The sequence below is a fragment of the Labrus bergylta genome, chromosome 13, assembly GCF_963930695.1.
Source record: "Labrus bergylta chromosome 13, fLabBer1.1, whole genome shotgun sequence".
Taxonomy (NCBI): Eukaryota; Metazoa; Chordata; class Actinopteri; order Labriformes; family Labridae; genus Labrus; species Labrus bergylta.
In genome coordinates, this window is record NC_089207.1 from 22,025,671 (window position 1) to 22,043,738 (window position 18,068).

Below are 18,068 nucleotides of genomic sequence, written 5' to 3' on the forward strand. Positions count from 1 at the left end.
GACACACAGTTATCCTGTTGTGACTGTAAAGAAGAGAAGGAATTAATTTGGGTTAAAGTGACTGGAGGAGGAAAATTGAAATGAAAGTGAAGATGGTAAAAAGGATTCTGTGGAATGAAAAAGGAGAGAAAACATGCCAAAAGGAATGGACCAAGAATGAGGAATGATGGATGAGTAAAAATAAAGTCATTTTTTCCCTTGATGGTACAGAGGAATGGAAATAGAGTGCTACAAATGTGGAGTAAAGGATGACCTTGAAGGAGAAGGATGTCACTGATATCTGGTGAAACCTCAAACTTCTCATAATGGTTTGGCTTAGAAAACACTCACGCAGTATGTTTAAGACTTTTTATGACTGACCAAAGTTTGTATAAATTTTGAGTTATGTTTGAGGTTTGCAGACAACAGAAATGGATCCACATGTGTGAAGTTAGTTGATAATGATATCAAAGAATCGTCCATCATCAAACCTCTTGAGACCACAGTGAGTCTTGATGAAGTTGTCGTCTTGCCGGCTTCGTTCTCAGCCTCACAAACATATTCTCCTTGGTGCTTCTCCTTGACCACTTTTTCAATGATTAATGTGTATTTGTCAAGGTCTTCAGAACACTTGAACTCTTTGCCAGATTTTACCAACTGGCCGTTGAAAAACCAGTTAACTCTTGTGGTGTACTTAATGGTGGTGGTAAAAGAGGCCTTACCATTTTCCTCAGCACAAATGTCTTCCAGAGAATCAACAACAACAGGATAATCTAGAAGACTGTCAGAGGACTCACTTATCATAATAGCCTCTGAGAGATACTCTTCTCTGCTTTCTTTGTGGATGATAACTTTCACATGATGTTCAGCAGGAGTCTGATCCACAGGCACTAAGGCAGTCACTTCAGCAGCAGCGGTATGCCTCTCTGACCCGACTCTAATACTGCTCACCTGCTTAGACTCACGGATCTCAGAACAACTCTGAACTGATGCACTGTGGAAGGAAGCCATGGCTTCAGTTTTGACAGCTGCAGACTGAGATACAGCAGGAGGAAACCCTACTGCACTCTCTGCCACTGTCAAGGTGTCCACCACAGTCGACAAAACCTTTTTGGAGGGTGCTGAACTGACCAGCACTCTCTGGGGCTTGTCGATCTGCATGGTACCTGGTTGTTCTGATGTGAGACTCTGCTGTTCCTGGAAAACCATAGCCTTCAGAGCTACCTGGAGTTCAGACCTGAGGTCAGCTGTCTGAGGGTATTCTCCATCAAATGACAGTGTGATCTCCATTGGGGCACCTGGTGTTGTTATCAAGTATGTACATGTGGCCCGTTTGGGCTCTCTGTTAACCTTCACCTCCTGAACCTCCACTGCCTCTAACCTTCCCACAACATCGGCCAGTAACTCTAGCTGGTCACTAGCCACAGCAGACTTAAGAGCATCTCTGAGCTGATGGCGGAGAGGTAAACTGAAAGGCTTGGGAATCTGAATGACAAAGTTGAGTTCCTTGGGAAGAGTCTGAGTGTCCTGAGACTCATGAACAAACAGTACTTCATTAGGCTGCATCTGAATGCTGAGAGCTGAGCCCTCAGACTTATGCATCTCACAGGACTGCTCTCCGGTTATGACACGCTTTTCTTCCAGCAACACCGACCGTTGGACTGTCTGACCTTCCTGGATCTGAACTGCATAGTCCTGCTCAGCTGCTTCTAAGATAGAACAGCTTTCAGTAGCAACTGCCTTCTCCTCAATGAAAACAGGTTTTTTCGGGATCTTGGGCTCAATTCTTGTCTCAGTTTTGAACTTCTCATCAGTTTGAATGCTAATGGTGTGACCCTCCTCCAAAGTCTGAGTGTCTGTGATACTTAAAGAGTGCATGATTCTCCAGTTATCCTCTTTCTGGACTAGGGCACGCTGCTGCTTGGCATCACTCATGAATGGTTCCTCTTTAGGCAGCTGTATGGGTTTGGAGGAGACTGCGAGGATGTTGGAAGACCTGGGCTCAATTTGAAGCTTTGATTGAACTCCAGTTACAGAAACATCTAGATATTTGTGATACTCTGCTGTGATCTCTCTTCGCTCTTCTGAAGAAGCTGCATGAGTTCTAGCCTTTTCCTGCTTCTTGGCGGCCACCTGCTGGTCAGGTTTAGTGATGGTAAGTATGTCTTCCTTTGGTAAAACTGCTACAGAATGAATTGACTGGAGGTATTTAGTTGACGGTAACTCTTTCTTTGGCTGAACAGTTGTAGTATCAGTCTTTGCTGAGAACTCTGAGGTCATTTCACAAACAGTGGTCCTTTGCTCTTCTTGGGTGACAGAGTGCAGAAGTGTTGGACTCTTCCTTGCCTCTGCCTGCTTTGTAGATGGCTTTTCACTGCTGAACCTGCCCTCAGACTGTAAAATATCCTGCTCACTGATAACCTGCAGGTTCAGGACTCTTTCTCCCTCTCTCTGGGGCTGCAGACACAAAGAAGATGCTATGCCTGGCACCTGCCCTGCCTTTTCACCTTGGAGTTCATATCTCTCTTCAGCGGTTACAGCCGACTTATAAACTGTCACTTTGTCTGGGATGATACTCTCCTGTTCTGGTCTGTGTATTTTAAATGTCTGCTCCTTGGATAAAGCCACTCTATTTTCACTCACTGGTGCTACCACTGGTTTAGACTGTTCTCTCTCAATAAAGGGTTCAGTAGCTGAATCTAAATCTGACAGAGACTCACAGTGTCTCTCTGTAATTGGTAGGTGCCCTGTAGATTGAGCCGAGTATAAAATCTTAACCCCCTCTGTGACTCTGAAACTCCTCTCCTCCTCTGGCCTGTGGGTGGCTTCAGAAGTTTCATCTAGGATAGCAAGTGTGGACTGGACTTGGTGACTGCTAATGAGCTGCCTGGGTTCTGTCGATGTCTTCAGGTGCTCTGTAGCCTGCTCCATTAAGGCCTCGGCTCTCACTGTGGAGAGGGGGAGGGTCTCTTCAGTTGTGGCCGACATGAGTTTCGAGGGGTGCTCTTTGGCAAATTCAAGTTCTACGATCTCAGGACTGAGAATCCGTTCAGAGTGCTGCTCGGTGATCTTTTGTTTCTCCTGGACTGAAGATAAGAAGGTTGACATGTGAAGCTGTTTCATAGGGACTGCTGAGACCTGAGGGGGGTGACTGGGAGCTACAGAAACCCTTTCCTGTATTTCATGAGACTGCAGCACTGCAGCCTGCTGGGTGAGCAGCTCTCGTTGAAGGGTGGCCGCAGAGATATCAAGCTCCCTGAAGGTTCCTGCCTCCTCACTGGGAATAATCTGCCTGTCTTCAGTGCTAATGGTGTAAATCATCTGATCAGACAGGGTCCTCTCAGCTAAAAATCTTGATTCTGTGGTTTGTTCAGTCATGGATATTTTCAAACCTTTGGTTTTCTTAACCATTGTGTGCTCTTCCTGAACCTTCTCCCTGCACACCAGTAGCTTGGCAGAACAAGAAGCCTCTCCGTATTGGTTGGAGGCTTTACAGGTGTAGACACCACTGTGCTCTTGTTTGACACTCTTTAAATTCATAAAGCCTGATCCATCTGGGTTGCTCACAATGATACAGAACCCACCAGGCTGAATGTGAAAGCTGCCTTTGAGCCACTGAATCTCAGGAAGAGGATCTCCTGTCGCCATGTATCTGAAGAAGGCCTGACCGCCTTCAAACAGCTGAACAGACTCAATATTTTTGATGAATTCTGGGGCTTTTCCAGCAGGTACAGAGGGTTTTCTGTCTACTGTTTCCTCTTTTTCTGGCCCCTTAACCTGAACATGCATATGAGAGGTGCAGGTTGATTTGCCAAATCTATTACTGACAGTACACGAGTACTCTCCCTCAAATTCCCTTTGAACTTTGGTGATGACCAAGCTGAACTCATCCCGCTCGTGGATGAATGTATACACGGACGACTTTGTTATAGTCTGCCCGTTGTAGAACCACTGAACAGTGGGTTTAGGGAAACCTGACACTCTGACTGTCAATTTAGCAGTTTCTCCAACAGTCACAGCTGCTGGAGAAAGTTGGCTGAGAAAAACTGGCTTTTCTTTCTTATTCTCCAAATTGCTGGAGAAGCGTTTGGACTCAGGCTTAAGTTCAAGTGTTCTGGTTTTATCTGCTAGTTTGAGACCAGTGTAGTAAGACTCTTGGGTTTCCTCTTCCTCTGTGATGGTTGAGCTAGAGAAAGCTGAGTGACATAACAACATTTTAAAGGAAAGTGAGACCCACAGTCCAAAAACAGCGAACATCATATTCAGGTAGACTCAGAGGTACAGTTAAACGTTTCTAAACAACAGTTTTTGGGGCAAATAGAACCACTTGTGCATATTTTAAAAACATGTTATTTAGTCATGTAAAGCATCTGAAATTCAAAGTGAGATATCCAAACACACCTATAACCTTCTGAATCATGAAATACGACTTTTTATGTAACATTTCTTAACAGCCCAACCTGAAGAAAAGTCAAAACAACTTAAACACTTTCTGTGTCAAGATAGGACCTCTCTGTTGGAAAGAAACAATATTTACCTTTCACTTCTTCCTTGACCTGATCCGTAGGTTCCTTCTGCACTTCAGTTACTGTGAAGACACAAACATTTTCAAATTAATAACACTCCCAAAACTGCACATAAAGCCGCATATGGTGCAAGACTGTTAGAATCAGTGACAAGTCGTGCATCCATATTATCCATTTGTCTTCTCTTTAAACTTTTGGACATGCTTCCTTTTGGTCTTTAGTGTACGACACTTGTCTTTTTTCAAAACTCTCAGTGATGTGAGTGTCCCTCTCTCTTTGTCATCTAAAACAGAGGTTAAAACCTTGTTGAAGAGGAGCTGTCACCGTGTGAAGAAGTGTGCCTCTGCTGGCTGTGTAGGTGGAAAGCAGTGTGGATGAGTGGTGGGCCAAACAGCCCGAGCGAGCAGAAGGACCAAAAGCATGCAGATGCCAACCTTTCATCACCGTGTTGCACTCAGCATCGTCAGCTGAGGTCACATTTTTGCAAGTGTAAGAGCCCCCTTGTCCGGGTCCCATATTGTTAACATTTACACAGCACAAGGGGCCGTCATGTTTCAGCGAGTAAGACACAGAATCCTCAACATTCAACCGGTTGTAAAGCCAAATGAGGAACGGGGAGGGAACCCCCTTCATAACGCAATACAAGGAGCCGCTGTCTCTGTTTGTGATCAGAAGCTCAGACGGCAGTTTGATCAGGAACTCAGGGAAGCTGGAGAGACGCTGAGGCTCCACGTCAGGGAAGTATAGGTGGCTGATGAGGCTGTAAGGTCTCTGGGAAGATGGAGGAGATGGTCCAGGCTTGTCCACAACCTCCTGCTTTTCTTGGTTGGGGGGGTCACTAGGGGTCTCCCTGTCTGCCTGAGACACTTTACGTACAGAATCAGCGGGAATGGGGGTTTCTGCTTTGAGATTTGCTTCTTTAGCTGGGTGAGAATAAAGTTAGGGAGAGGAATTAGGGGTCAGAGTTTCAAAGGCTATGACTCCAGACACTAAAGGGGTTAGTGGGATGTATGGATGTGGTTAGTGAGAAGCTTGGAACAGCGGGAGACTTGTTATTGTATTACATTTTAACAGGTTACAGGCTAACAGGACATATTAAATCATGGGAGGAGGGGGCGAAGCAGGAGGAGCAGGTGGAGTGGAGGATGGACCAGATGTAAAAAAAGAAAGATTAACCACCTTCGACGGTCAGCTTGGCAGAGGAGCTGATCTGGCCGTGTTGGTTGGTGGCGGTGCAGCAGTACATGCCCTGATCTGCCATGCCAACACTCTGGATGATCAGAGACAACAGCCCCCCCATTTGAGAGCTCCTCACCCGCTCCGTGTCCGCCAGACTTTGGCCATTGTGATCCCACACTACCCCAGTGAAGGGCTGCCCTTTGAAGGAGCAGCTGAACTCAGCCATCTCTCCGCTTTTCACACGGATGTCGCTCATTTCCATCAACAGTTCAGGTCTGGTCGAGAGTTTGATATCAAAGATGCTGTCAGAGCTCATCTCCAGTGAGCTCATACTCTCCATCTGAATCTCAACAGTCCTCCAAGACACTGAGGAACTCTCAGAGACTGACTCAGAAAACTCAACCTTGTGGGAAGTTTGTCCCACAGACGGAGAGCTGAAATGTTCACTCTGAGTCTCAGCCACAGTGCTTGACACACTAGCTAAGGCTTTTTCATCTGGGCAACAAGAAAGAGTTAGAAGAAGAGTTAGGTCAACACATCATTCTGCTGACTTCTTCAGGTTACTTGAGTAAAAACTGGTTTGACAAGAGTGCAGCCAGGGTGGAGCGCTGCTGATCAGTGACCATCAGTGAGAGAGTGGACAGTGGCTGTTTCCGCTGTCAATCATGCAAGCTTGATTGGAGACAAAAATCTAAATCAAAACCAGCTATTGGATTATGTCGGTGCCTGAGAGTGAGGAACCCGGAAACTTAGATTGCCAGAGTTCAGCTCTGTTTAGAGCATGCTGCATTCCTCTGAAAGAAAAACTGATGTTTCAGAATAAAGGCGTCAGGTTTTAAGAGCTTGAATAAAGGATAGACGTGCATCACAAAAGAGTAACCTAAATGATCATCATGTTTGCTGTCAGTAAAGATGTGAGAAAACAGCCACAAGAGACAACAGGCTTCAGTTCTGAGTGATGAGTGTTTGTCTTGCATGCTCACAAACACTATAATATCAGAATGAAAGGATTCAACATTTTTCATCGGCTGATCTGGGAGGCTGTCTGCATCAAGTTGTTATCAAGGAGAAGGGTTTCAGTTGGACCTGTGACAAGAATACTTCTTGGACTTTGTTATTGTGAAGAAAAGAAACGTTTCTCTAAGTGAAGTTAATAAACTAACCTCTCTAGCTAACAAACAAGCCTCTTTAGCTAACAAACTAGCCTCTTTAGCAGCTGATCTATGCAGTTTGGTCTGGAGAAGTAATTTAAGTACTTTTTAACTGTTGTATTGCAACTTTAAATAAATAGTTCTCTAAAAACGTTTAGCTTGATAGTAACTATGAGCAACTGTTTCAACATTTGGGAAAGATTTTCTTTCACCGAAGCAGCACGCAACTTCCCTTCTATGTGCTAAGCTAATTTAAACCCTTCTAATCTGATACCCAGTGGCTGTGGACTAGCTAATGCTAGCTTTCTAGTAACACCAGTTAACACCAGCTGTGTTAATGAATTTTATTTTATTTAGTGGCAGTTCTAACATAAATAGTGGGCACAAAGAGGTTACTGGCCCCTTTGTTGAACTTGACATCATGGCAGTCAGTCATAGATGCCATACAGATTTTTTTTTGAGAATATGATGAATCCTTAAGCAGAAATCTAAATTCTGTGTTAGCTGGAAGCTATCCCAGGTCATCCTAACTTTCCCCTGCTAAACCCAGTGTTTCTCTCCTACCAAAGTCATCTCATGCAGTGAACAGTAGCCTGAAAACATCCATAACACTTCAACCACTTGAAGTACTCACCATCAATATTCAAAGTGGCAGCACTTGTGGACATTCCTGCTGAATTTGTGGCCACACATGAATATTCTGCTTCATGGCTGGTTTGAACTTTGGAAATGTCCAGCTGGCAGATGTCACCATAATGAGACATCCTAAAGATGTCCGACTGTCTGATCTCTCTGTCATTACAGAACCAAGAAACCTGCAGATCTGGAGACACAGTGTTCAGTCAGCATCATGCACAGCACATGTTGAATTCTGTCAACTACAGTCCCCAGAGCACTGGGAGCTTCAACTGTGACAGGATTTATTTCATTATAAAGTGAGAGGTGGTCCCTACCTTCCCCAGAGATGGTGCACTGGAAACGGGCAGGATGACCCTCTGCAACCAGGACGTCCCGCATGGGAGCCAAAAGGACTGGAGCAGAGAGCCGCACAGTTTCGACCACCTCAGGAACTAAACGACAGACAAAATCACAAAAACATCAATATGCTTTGCCGTGAACTTAATACCTTATATAAAACCTTAAAGAAAAAAGCACATTCCACCATGCCAAACCTTGAAGTGATACATTTCTATATTTACCTTCCACAGTGAGAGGGGCGGAGCTTGTCGCCTCTCCATAGTCGTTCTTGGCTTCGCAGCTGTAGACGGCAGCGTCTTCAGGGAAGACTTCGAGCAGCATCAGTGTGTGCTCATCCGCGTCATGGAGGAACTTGCACTTGTAGCTGGTGGACAGAGCCTGAGAATCTTTGTACCAGAAGACCTGAGGCAACGGGATGCCGCTCACCTGCACCGAGAAGCGCACTGATCTACCTGATGTTGCGGTCTGGGGCTGCATATGGCGAATGATCTGAGGAGGCTCCGGCACTGGAAATAGGAGAGATGAAGCTTTTTAGCAAGATCTCAGGAAACATTACGTCAGTGTTTGCAGAGTTTAAATGATTACATAAAACATAAGTAAAAAACAGAATGAATACAGAGTGAATATGTTTGATCAGGAGAGTGAACTGATTGTCTCTGTGACGTCTCTTACGTTTAACATGGAGGTTCATGGTGCTCCTGTTCTTGCCGGCTAAGAAGGTGTACTCGCCGGCATCACTTCTGTACGTCTCAGAGATAGTGAGGCGGTGCAGCTTCCTGATGGTAGCGTAGTTGAACCTCTCCTCCATTGAGAACTGGATCTCCACCCCATTCCTCAGCCAGTGACCCTCCACATCATCCTCATTCACCTCGAACTCAAAGGTTGCCCTTTGTTTCTCAACAACCTGCAGAAACATGAGATATTGGTTTAAAATGATAATGAGATTCTGGCTGAAATCTGCTGATCTTTGGTTGGAACATACAGCAAACTAAAGAATATGCTAAAGCTAATCTGTAATAGATGCTGGATGACTATAAAATCTTACAGTGATGTCTCTGCTGGCAGGCTCTGAGATTTTGACGTTCCGTCCCTCCACTGCCAGCCGGCCCATCGACATGCTTGACCCGGCGACAGCGGTGTATTCACCGGCATCAGACAGACGGACAGACGGCAGAGCCAGGCGGTGCACCAATTTATCTGAGGTCATTTTATATCTGCAGGAAACAAATAAAGATAGTATAGAACACTGAATCAGAGATGTTCTTTGTTTGCATGATGTGTGATGTATAATCTTTAAACTACTGTACCTGTCGGACATCTCAAGCTCCTGACCGTCCTTCATCCACATCACCTGGATATTAGGTTCGGAAACTTCACACTCAAACGTCGCTCTCTTTTTCTCTGTGATCTTCAGGTCCTTCAGGTGTTTGGTGAACTCAACAACACGAGCTGTAGAAAACACGGAGAATGAACGTGTGCGCCAACAAGGTTCTATCAAGGCTTGGTGGAAAAAAGCTACAAGGAAAAACAATCTTACCTTCAACATAGAGTTTGGCTGTAGTGACTGCAGAGCCGGCCATGAAGGTGTACTCAGCGCTGTCTCCGAAGTGAACATTCCTGATGCTCAGAGTGTGACTGAGCTGTTTGCAGCGAGTCTGACATCTGTCCGTGGACCGGATCTCCACGCCATTCTTCAGCCATTTGTAGGTGATTCCTTCGTAGTTGACGTTGACCTCGAAAGTGACCGTGTCTTTTTCCTGAGCATTCAGGTTTTCCAGCATTGTAGTGATAAGGACGGCTGGTAAGCAACAAAAACTAACGGTTAGTTTATTGAAACCTTGATATGGCCATTAATCTTTAAAAAATGCAAAAAGGCCTTAAAAATCAAGAGGTCTTTTGTGAAATAGACAACACAATCATGAATTTAATCTGAAATTTAAAAATCGGGTCTCCTTGTCTGGAGCTTTAAATCTCATATCATAAAATGTGTTATTAATGGTAGCTAAGGAAACAATCTTACGGCTAACGGTTAGCATAGCCGACACTCGGTCGTTCCCGCAGACGAAGGTGTACTCTGCGGAGTCATCCCTGCTGGTGTTCATGATCTTCAGCTGGTGGAGTTTCCCTTGAACCACAATCCGGAACTTCTCGCTCATCTCAATCTCCACACCGTCTTTCAGCCAGGTGGACGGCACATTGAAGTGAGACACTTCACACTCAAGTGTGGCCACCTGAGTTTCTGGGACCTCCACGCTCTTCAGGGGTTTGGTGACGCGCAGAGCTGTGAGTAAAATGTCCTTATTAATATATTTTACATACACGACGGCTTTCCACTACAAAAGATGTTTGTCATTTAATAAACTTACACTCCACAGTGAGGCGAGCGATGCACTGAAGGTGGCCCACCACAGCTGTGTACTCTCCCTCTTTGCTGTTGTCCACATCCTGGACAATCAGTTTGTGGTTCTTCTTCTCAGACAGCATCCTGTAGTGCTCGTTGGGCCTCAGCTCTGTGTTGTTGAACATCCATTTCACAGGGATGTCGTCCTCAGAGATGCCCACCTCAAACATGGCAGTTGCACCCAACAGAGATGTCACATCCTTTGGCTTCTTCAGAATCTTGAGGGCTGTAAGAACGTTTATTTTGTTAATTTTTTACTTCTGGCTACTTTATGAGAAATCTGACATCTTGTGTTTCCAATATTTTCGAACGATCAGTTGTTGCTTACTTTCAACGTTAAGCCTGGCATTGGCTGCCAGTTTCCCCAGTTTAAAGGAGTAGACAGACTCATCCTGTGTGGTGCAGTTCTTGATCTTCAGGGTGTGGACTGTGCCTTCAATTGTGATCTCATATTTATTGCTGTTCTGGACCTCCACACCGTTTTTGATCCATTGTGCTCCCCTCACATCCTCATGGGTCAGCTCCAGGCTGAACACAGCTTCCTGAGTCTGAACCACGTTCAGGTTCTTCAGAGTCTTCTTGATCTTCACAGCTGTGGAGAAATAATCCAATTTCAGTAATCTGTATCAGTGGATGACTTAATTCAGTTGCTTTAAACCTAGGAGATCAAATCGCCATTGGGATGATCAGGTATTTCCCAACAAACCACACTACAATTAGCTGACTTTTTGCTTTTTATTTTATAATTTGAGTAAATACTTTTGGTAAAGATTATGGATAACCATCCTACTATCTTTTACATTTTAGTGTATCTAATTTCTATCTTGGATTTTCCTCCTCAGAGTCCATATTTCCGAATTCACCAATACTGTTTTTTTGTGGGTGTGTCTTATTGGCAGGTAAGTGAACTTGGCAAAATAATCCAAGTTTGGTTTTCAAATTCAGATTCAGCAACATGACAAAAAATACTTTAAAGAAATGCTCAACTGATAAGTGTTGCCCATACTGCAGATAAATAGTTCCATATTATAAAGTACCTGAAAATCAATTCTGATACCTCAATGTGTTTTTCATAAAGAATGTACGTGGACCTACCCTCCACTTTCAGGGTGGCTGAGGTCAAGGACGTAGCCACCTGATAGGTGTACTCTCCAACGTCTGTGGCTTTGGTGATATTGATGATGAGGCGTCTGACGGCACCGTCCACCTCGCTTAGCGTGTTCTCATTGAAGTCAACAGGTTGTCCTTCTTTCAGCCACCTGCCCTCAGCGGAGGGGTTGGCAACCTCACACTCCAGCACCGAAGTCTGGGAGTCGGCCACCACCAAATCCCGCAGGGGCTTTTTAATTGCTCCACCTGGTGAAAGAAGACAGTTGTTGATTAGTCCAGTCGGCACTGAAATGTGTTTCCATATGATTCTTTTTATTTATACTCAATTTGATCATTTTGGCTAATCTTACCTGAGACTGTGAGCAAAGCACTGCTCATCTTCTCACCAGCAGCAAACATGTACTCGCCCTCTTCATCCTTCATGGCGTTCATGACAGTCAGGGTGTGGCGCTTGTTCTTGGACTCCATCTTGTATTTTGCGCTAGCTTTCAGTGGCTGCCTCTTGAAGGTCCAGAAAGCGTCAATACCCAAGTGAGAAACCTCGACTTCGAAAGTGACATTCTCAGACTCTGAGCACTCCTTGTCCAACATCGGTTTCAGGATCTTGACAGCTGTTGGGTCGGAACAACAGTTAGAGTCAGTTAACTTATTATCAACAAACTGTCTTCCGCATTCAGAATATCAAACGTCTGCAGTCAAAGAGATCTGTTTCTGTTGGGACATCAAATATTTTTCTCAAGGGTTGAACATCTTGTCATTTTCTTGGTTTTAGAAGCAAATCTAATACAGGTTATCATGTCATTTAACTTTGTCAGAACAAGGCATATATGGTTACTCATCTTATTTAAAACATAGGTAATCTTTCTTTAAACAACTTACTCTGAACAGAAAGCCTGCAGCTGGTATCAGTGCGGCCGACCACCAGTTTGTACTGTCCTTCATCGGAGGCATAGGTCCTGTTGAAGACCAGACGCTGCTTGGCTCCCTTAGCCACCATCTGGATGCGGTCACTGGGCGTTAGCTGTTTGTCATTGTGGTACCATTTGACTGAGCTGACATCCTGAGCAGAGATCTTGGTCTCCAGAACAGCTTTGGTTCCTTCAACGGCACTTGTGTCCTTCAGTGGAATCAAGATGCCGATTGCTGAAACACAATTAAATGTGTAAGATTTTGCTTTGGCATAATGAATATTTCAGGAGAAACATGAAGTGTGTGGTGTCTTACTCTGAATGACCAGCTTTGCAGTGGTTGAGATGCCGTGATCAGGAACCACAAAGGAGTACATTCCATAGTCGTCCTTGTTGGTGTCTTCAATCAGGAGCTTGTGGATCTGTCGGTCAATAACCATGTGCACACGGTTTGAAGCTGAGACCGGCTGCCCGTTCCTCATCCAGGATCCCTCAACGTTCTCCTGGGAGAACTTAACCTCCAGCTGTGCAATGTCACCCTCGCACACCGTCATGTCACTTAAAGGCTGCATCATGGTCACTGGGCGCACTGAAACATCAAGATAACATGTTAAGAATCTGATATAAATTAAGGCGGACTAGCGCGTCCTAGAGGCTATACTCTCATTTACATCCCAATATATGGAACAAGGCAATGTTTGAATGAGTTTGAATGTTGGCATGGGTTACTTCAAGTTACTCTCAAAACTCACATTTCATCTTCAGTGAAGCACTTGTCTTAAACTCTCCGACTTTGAAGGTATATTTTCCCTGATCCTCCTTCTTCACATCTTTGACTGACAGGGCGTGTCTTCCGCGGCGGGAGGTCATAACATATTTACTGCTAGGAGACAGCAGCTTTTCCCCGAAGAACCAGCTGCCTTCAGCGTCCTCACGAGATACAACACACTCAAACTCTCCAGAGTAGGTCTCAGGTACCTCTGTGCTCTCCAGCTGCTTCACGATCTCCAGCGGGGCTCCTGGTTATAACAAGGTACAGAGGATATGTCAAGGTACAGAGGATATGTGGATCAAATTGTCTTGGACAGATATATGACAGCTGAATCTAGGCCTTGCTCAGTCTCACACAACACAGGCTATTGTCTAATGACAGTGTAAAGCTACTTATTGACATTGATAAAAAGCTTAATGGCAGACAAGAGATCTAGGGATTGCATCTTGCACAATGCATTCTAAGTTTTAAGCTCCCACCACTGACTATTTCCTTCAAACAACTCAAACCTGCTTAATTGTCATTAGTTAATTTGACCTGAACAATAAATGGACACCAGAATGCTTCCTACGTTACAAATTTGTCCCTCCTGAACACATTCTGCATTGATCTGCAGACATCTGTTTATTGAGATAAGTTATCGGCCAACCCACCTTCAACGTTCAGCTTAGCAGTTGTTCTGACATCATCATCGATAACCATGCAGGTGAATTCTGCATCATCCCTCATGTCAATAATCAGCACAGACAGGAAGTGGACCTTTCTGTCAGAGTGCATTCTGTATTTATCTCCAGAGAAGATCTCCATGTTGTTCTTCAGCCATTTCACCTTGACGAAAGGCTCGTTAGTTTCACACTCAAAGGTAGCCATGGTGTCCTTCTCCTTTGCATTGACGTCCTCCAGTTTCTGTGTGAATGTGATGACTTGCTTCCCTGAAAACATTGTGTAACAACCTTTGTTAGAAACATACAACAAATAAAATGATGAACTATAGTTAAAATGTATGAAGTGCATTACCTTGCACAAGCAAGAAAGCATGGCTTGAAGTCTCTCCGGCTTTGCTTGTAGCTTTAACCATGATGCTGGCAGAATCCTCCACACGGACGTTTCTGATCACCAGCTCACACACATGATCCTCAGGCCAGTACCAGTAAATACGGTCAGACTTCTCCAGCTGAACACCGTTCTTGAACCACTGGCACTCAGGTTCCGGTCTCCCCACAACTCTGACTCGAAACTTGACCTCTTCACCCTGAGCAACTGTCTGGCTGGTGATACGCTCCAGGATCTTTGGAGCCTCCATGCTGGCTGAGAGCTTGACTCTTTCTGGTTTAAGTGGTTTAGCTGTAACTTTGCGGCGCTCTTCTTCTTTCTTCTTTTCAGCCTCCTCCTTCTGCTTGGCACGGTGAGCCAGCTCGTCCTTCGTTTTCTTCAGGAGATCTTCATAGGACTCATCCCTCTTACGTGCCTTGAGCTCCACTGCTGTGATGGACTCATAATAACCTTCTTCCGTCCTGCGCTTGAACTTGCTCCTCAGCTCCTCTGACTCCTCTGTGGCTTTCGCATGGACTACTCTTTGGGCTTTCTTCAGCTTGACCACTTCTTTCAGCTGAGAGTCTTCTGCAGTTGCCTCGGCCTTCACCACCTCAAATGATATTTTTCCAGGTTCGGTTGCAGCTTCAGCTCCCTTGCCCTCAGGTGCACGGCGCAGATGTGTTCTGAAGTCCTCTTTCTGCCCAATCTCAAGTTTCACAGTGTGCTCTGCTACACCAATGCTGTTGTCAGCCACTACTTTCACCTCTCCTGAATCATAGGATTTGATTTCAATGATCTCAAGATAATAAATGCCATCATAGCGAAGTCTGTATCTCTTGCTTTTGCGGATAAGTTGTCCGTTGAGGTACCAGTTAACCTTCGGGGCTGGATAGCCGGTCACTCTGCAACGGAATCTAGCTGTGTCACCCTCCATAACACTGGCTGGTTCAGGAAGAAGGACAATCTCAGGTTTTGTTTTCTCAGTTTCTTCTTCAGCTGTGACTCCATAGGGTCCTCCCTCGTGAGCCATGCGTTCCATCTCATCAATTCGGTGTGCCCCCTTCCTGCCTTCAGGAAGCTGCGATTCCTCCACAAGGCCCTTCTCATCCTTCACAACAAAGGTGGCCGAGGTCTGGTCGACTCCAAACTTGTTTGTGGCTCTGCAGGTGATGACACCGCTGTCTCTAGCATAAGCAACCTCATAGTCGAGACTGCAGTAACCAAACTCGTTGACCATTCGCATTCTGTTAGCAGCTGCCAGGGGTTTGCCGTCATGCAGCCACTCCACCACCATGGTAGGGTCACCAATGGGAGTTAGTCTGCACTCAAAATGAGCGGGACCAATGCGCTTCATTCTGATAGAGGTCAGCTTCTTCTTGAACTGAGGTTTCTGCTGCTTCTCTTTGTCATAAAGGTCACCCTCCTCCCACTGCTCTTGACCGTATCGCTGATGAAGGGGCTCCAACTCTGGAGCTGCGATGTCTTTGGCTTTGTACGTTCCTTTGGGAATAATGAGCTTCCTCTCTGGTTCAGGTTCAACATAATCAACCTCAACATTGACTCTGCAGCGTGTGGTGTCTCTGCCAGCCTTGTTGATGGCTGTAGCGGTGTACCAGGCACTGTCTGAGCCAGCTGCTGAGGGAATCTGGAATTTGGCATCTCCTCTCGTTCCTTCAACCCTGAAAAATGGATTTGCAATATTAAAAAACCAATACACATTGGTTTTCATTACAGTGGATCTTTTGAGGGGTAGTTAAGTGGAACCTGACTCAAAGATTAGCAATTTTTAAAGAACTAAGCATTTGATGTTATAATGTGGTTTTCAATCAAAGTTCAGTCAATTATACCTTATGTTTGGGTGCTTGTGTGGGGTGATAATGTCGCTGTTTTTCAGCCAGACAATATCAGGCAGAGGATTTCCAATGGCTTTTACAGCCAGTTCAACAAGAGTACCCTGCTTCACGCTGATATTCTTCAGTTTCTCAATAAACTGGGGGCGCACCAAAGTTTCCTTAGCTGCAAAAGAAGAAAATAAATAATCAAGAAACTTTAAGTTGATCAGATGTTTATAGGAATCCTTCTTCTTCAATGTGTAGGGTTAGCTGCAGTTTTACCATCAACTGTGAGGGTCACAGAGATGGATGAACGTCCAGCTCTGTTCTGAGCAATGACGGTCCACTCTCCAGAGTCGTGAGGCAAGGCTGGGACAATAATAAGGGATTGGGTACCATCCTCTTTAACCACTATCTTGTGGGTGTAGTCACTTACTACTTGTTGTCCTTAGAAGTCAACAAAAAGAGTTTGATTATTGTGAGGCCATAAAAACGTTTGATTAACACAACAATGAGATTTGTCTGTTTTTACTCACCGTTGTGGAACCAGTATGTGTCGGGCATGGGTCTGCCAACGATTTTCAGGTCAAACCTTGCAGTCTGCCCCTCAGAACATTTACACGAAGAAGGCTTCATTACAAACACAGGCTTGTAGAGCCTCTCCAGCTGAGCCTCATCTGTCTCATCAAGCCTTCTGGCAGGAGAGCGTCCAGGAGAACGACTTGAAGAACGTCCAGGAGAGCGGCTCAGAGAACGGGGAGATGTGGACCTGTGGACAAGGTAGATCAGTGTTAAACAAGGTGTCCACATTTCTGTATCTTAGGAGTACTTGTCAGTCCTTTGAGGGAGACATTACCTGATTCTCTGCATCGCTGGCTGTGGTGTGTATCTTTGAGGGGCTCCAGCTCCAGATGACTCAATGTAGAGCTTTCCAGAGCTGACAGCATTTCCTGTCATGTTGGTGGTGAGGGCGGTGTACACGCCTTCATCCTCTGGCAGAACCACTGGCAAACGCAGGCTGGCTCGTCCATCCTGAAGAACTTCCATCTGGTAACGGTCGCTAGTCCTGATTCGCTGTCCATCTTTGAACCAAGCAATCTAGTAGAAGACAAAATGTCATTGTAGGCTTTTTGGTTAATTCATTAGAATGAGGGAATGACAATGATGGAAACCTAATTTTCAATGTTCTGTACCTTGGGAAGTGGTATTCCAGACATCTTGCAGTGGAAAGTTACACCCATTCCTTCCATGATTCTGTAGTTTTTGACAGGTGTGTCAAAGGAAGGCTGCTGGGCCTCAGTGGCAGAAGCAGTCATTATTGTTTCTCCATCCTCAGTCACTATTTCAGTGTAGGTAATCTGCATAATACGTAGTTCAATCTCCTGGATAATCCTCTGCTCAATGGCAGAAAGGTGGAATTCCTACAAAAGATGAGACATTACAGATAAAGTATTCAGGACCTATGATTGGCACTTTTGTTTTAGTTAAGCCTATCAATCAATCCTACCAATCACTGTTGGTTGGTTATGAAAATTTTGGTAAAACCAAATTTGCTAGGCAAACTTGTCATTTTAAGATGAGGACTGGAAGAACCATTGCAAATGATACAAACAATTACATTTTCAAAAAAAAATTGTGTATTTTTTGGGCCATTTTTGCCTTTATTGAGGTCAGCACATATTGACAGTAAATCAAGGGAGGATAGAGTGGGAGAAGATGTGCAGCAAATGTTGAGGGTGGGACTTGAACCCTGGTCGGCAAAGAGAACTATAGCATCTGCACATTGGGTGCACGATCCACCACTGAGCTTAACAGATGCCCTTAAGTATTTGTCTTTTTTCCTCATCTTTCTTCCTTAGTGCAGCCTTTTCTTGGGGTTAATCGATATCTAACACTAGTGCCAACAAGGTTTACCTCACCCAATCCCTCAGGGGCCCTATATGGCCATAGTGAACAGAAATACCTGAATGTTTGTATTTTATGTTGAATTTATCATTGTGAAATCTCCCGTAGAAACCAATTTGTGTCCTTCAGGCAGTAGCTGGAAGATGGAGTACAGTCTGCCCCAAAGCCCACTGGTGGGTAAAGCTGGCGTTGTTTATTCGATGTAGTGTACATAAATTGCAGGTACCCCTGATATATGATATACTTCCATAATCAAAAACTTCTAGAGAACAACCTCCTACCATAATGATGC

General features: G+C 44.9%; 1 protein-coding gene across 4 annotated transcripts in view; it reads right to left on the reverse strand.

Annotated features, from left to right (window-relative positions):
• LOC109985143 (titin) overlaps nucleotides 1-18,068 on the reverse strand; it is a 168,706-nt gene that overhangs the window by 135,315 nt on the left and 15,323 nt on the right. For all 4 annotated transcript variants that reach the window (XM_065962529.1, XM_065962527.1, XM_065962526.1 and 1 more), the window contains exons 17-39: nucleotides 17,065-17,292; nucleotides 16,728-16,969; nucleotides 16,408-16,640; nucleotides 16,154-16,318; nucleotides 15,887-16,055; nucleotides 14,022-15,718; nucleotides 13,658-13,936; nucleotides 12,985-13,251; nucleotides 12,549-12,821; nucleotides 12,204-12,467; nucleotides 11,675-11,935; nucleotides 11,310-11,570; nucleotides 10,543-10,806; nucleotides 10,180-10,440; nucleotides 9,834-10,094; nucleotides 9,351-9,611; nucleotides 9,121-9,262; nucleotides 8,859-9,027; nucleotides 8,486-8,717; nucleotides 8,035-8,319; nucleotides 7,789-7,905; nucleotides 7,470-7,658; nucleotides 4,517-4,567 (exon numbers count right to left, since the gene is read on the reverse strand). In XM_065962529.1, coding sequence (XP_065818601.1) covers nucleotides 4,517-4,567; nucleotides 7,470-7,658; nucleotides 7,789-7,905; nucleotides 8,035-8,319; nucleotides 8,486-8,717; nucleotides 8,859-9,027; nucleotides 9,121-9,262; nucleotides 9,351-9,611; nucleotides 9,834-10,094; nucleotides 10,180-10,440; nucleotides 10,543-10,806; nucleotides 11,310-11,570; nucleotides 11,675-11,935; nucleotides 12,204-12,467; nucleotides 12,549-12,821; nucleotides 12,985-13,251; nucleotides 13,658-13,936; nucleotides 14,022-15,718; nucleotides 15,887-16,055; nucleotides 16,154-16,318; nucleotides 16,408-16,640; nucleotides 16,728-16,969; nucleotides 17,065-17,292 — 6,571 coding nt within the window. The remainder of the gene's footprint in view (nucleotides 1-4,516; nucleotides 4,568-7,469; nucleotides 7,659-7,788; nucleotides 7,906-8,034; nucleotides 8,320-8,485; nucleotides 8,718-8,858; nucleotides 9,028-9,120; nucleotides 9,263-9,350; nucleotides 9,612-9,833; nucleotides 10,095-10,179; nucleotides 10,441-10,542; nucleotides 10,807-11,309; nucleotides 11,571-11,674; nucleotides 11,936-12,203; nucleotides 12,468-12,548; nucleotides 12,822-12,984; nucleotides 13,252-13,657; nucleotides 13,937-14,021; nucleotides 15,719-15,886; nucleotides 16,056-16,153; nucleotides 16,319-16,407; nucleotides 16,641-16,727; nucleotides 16,970-17,064; nucleotides 17,293-18,068) is intronic.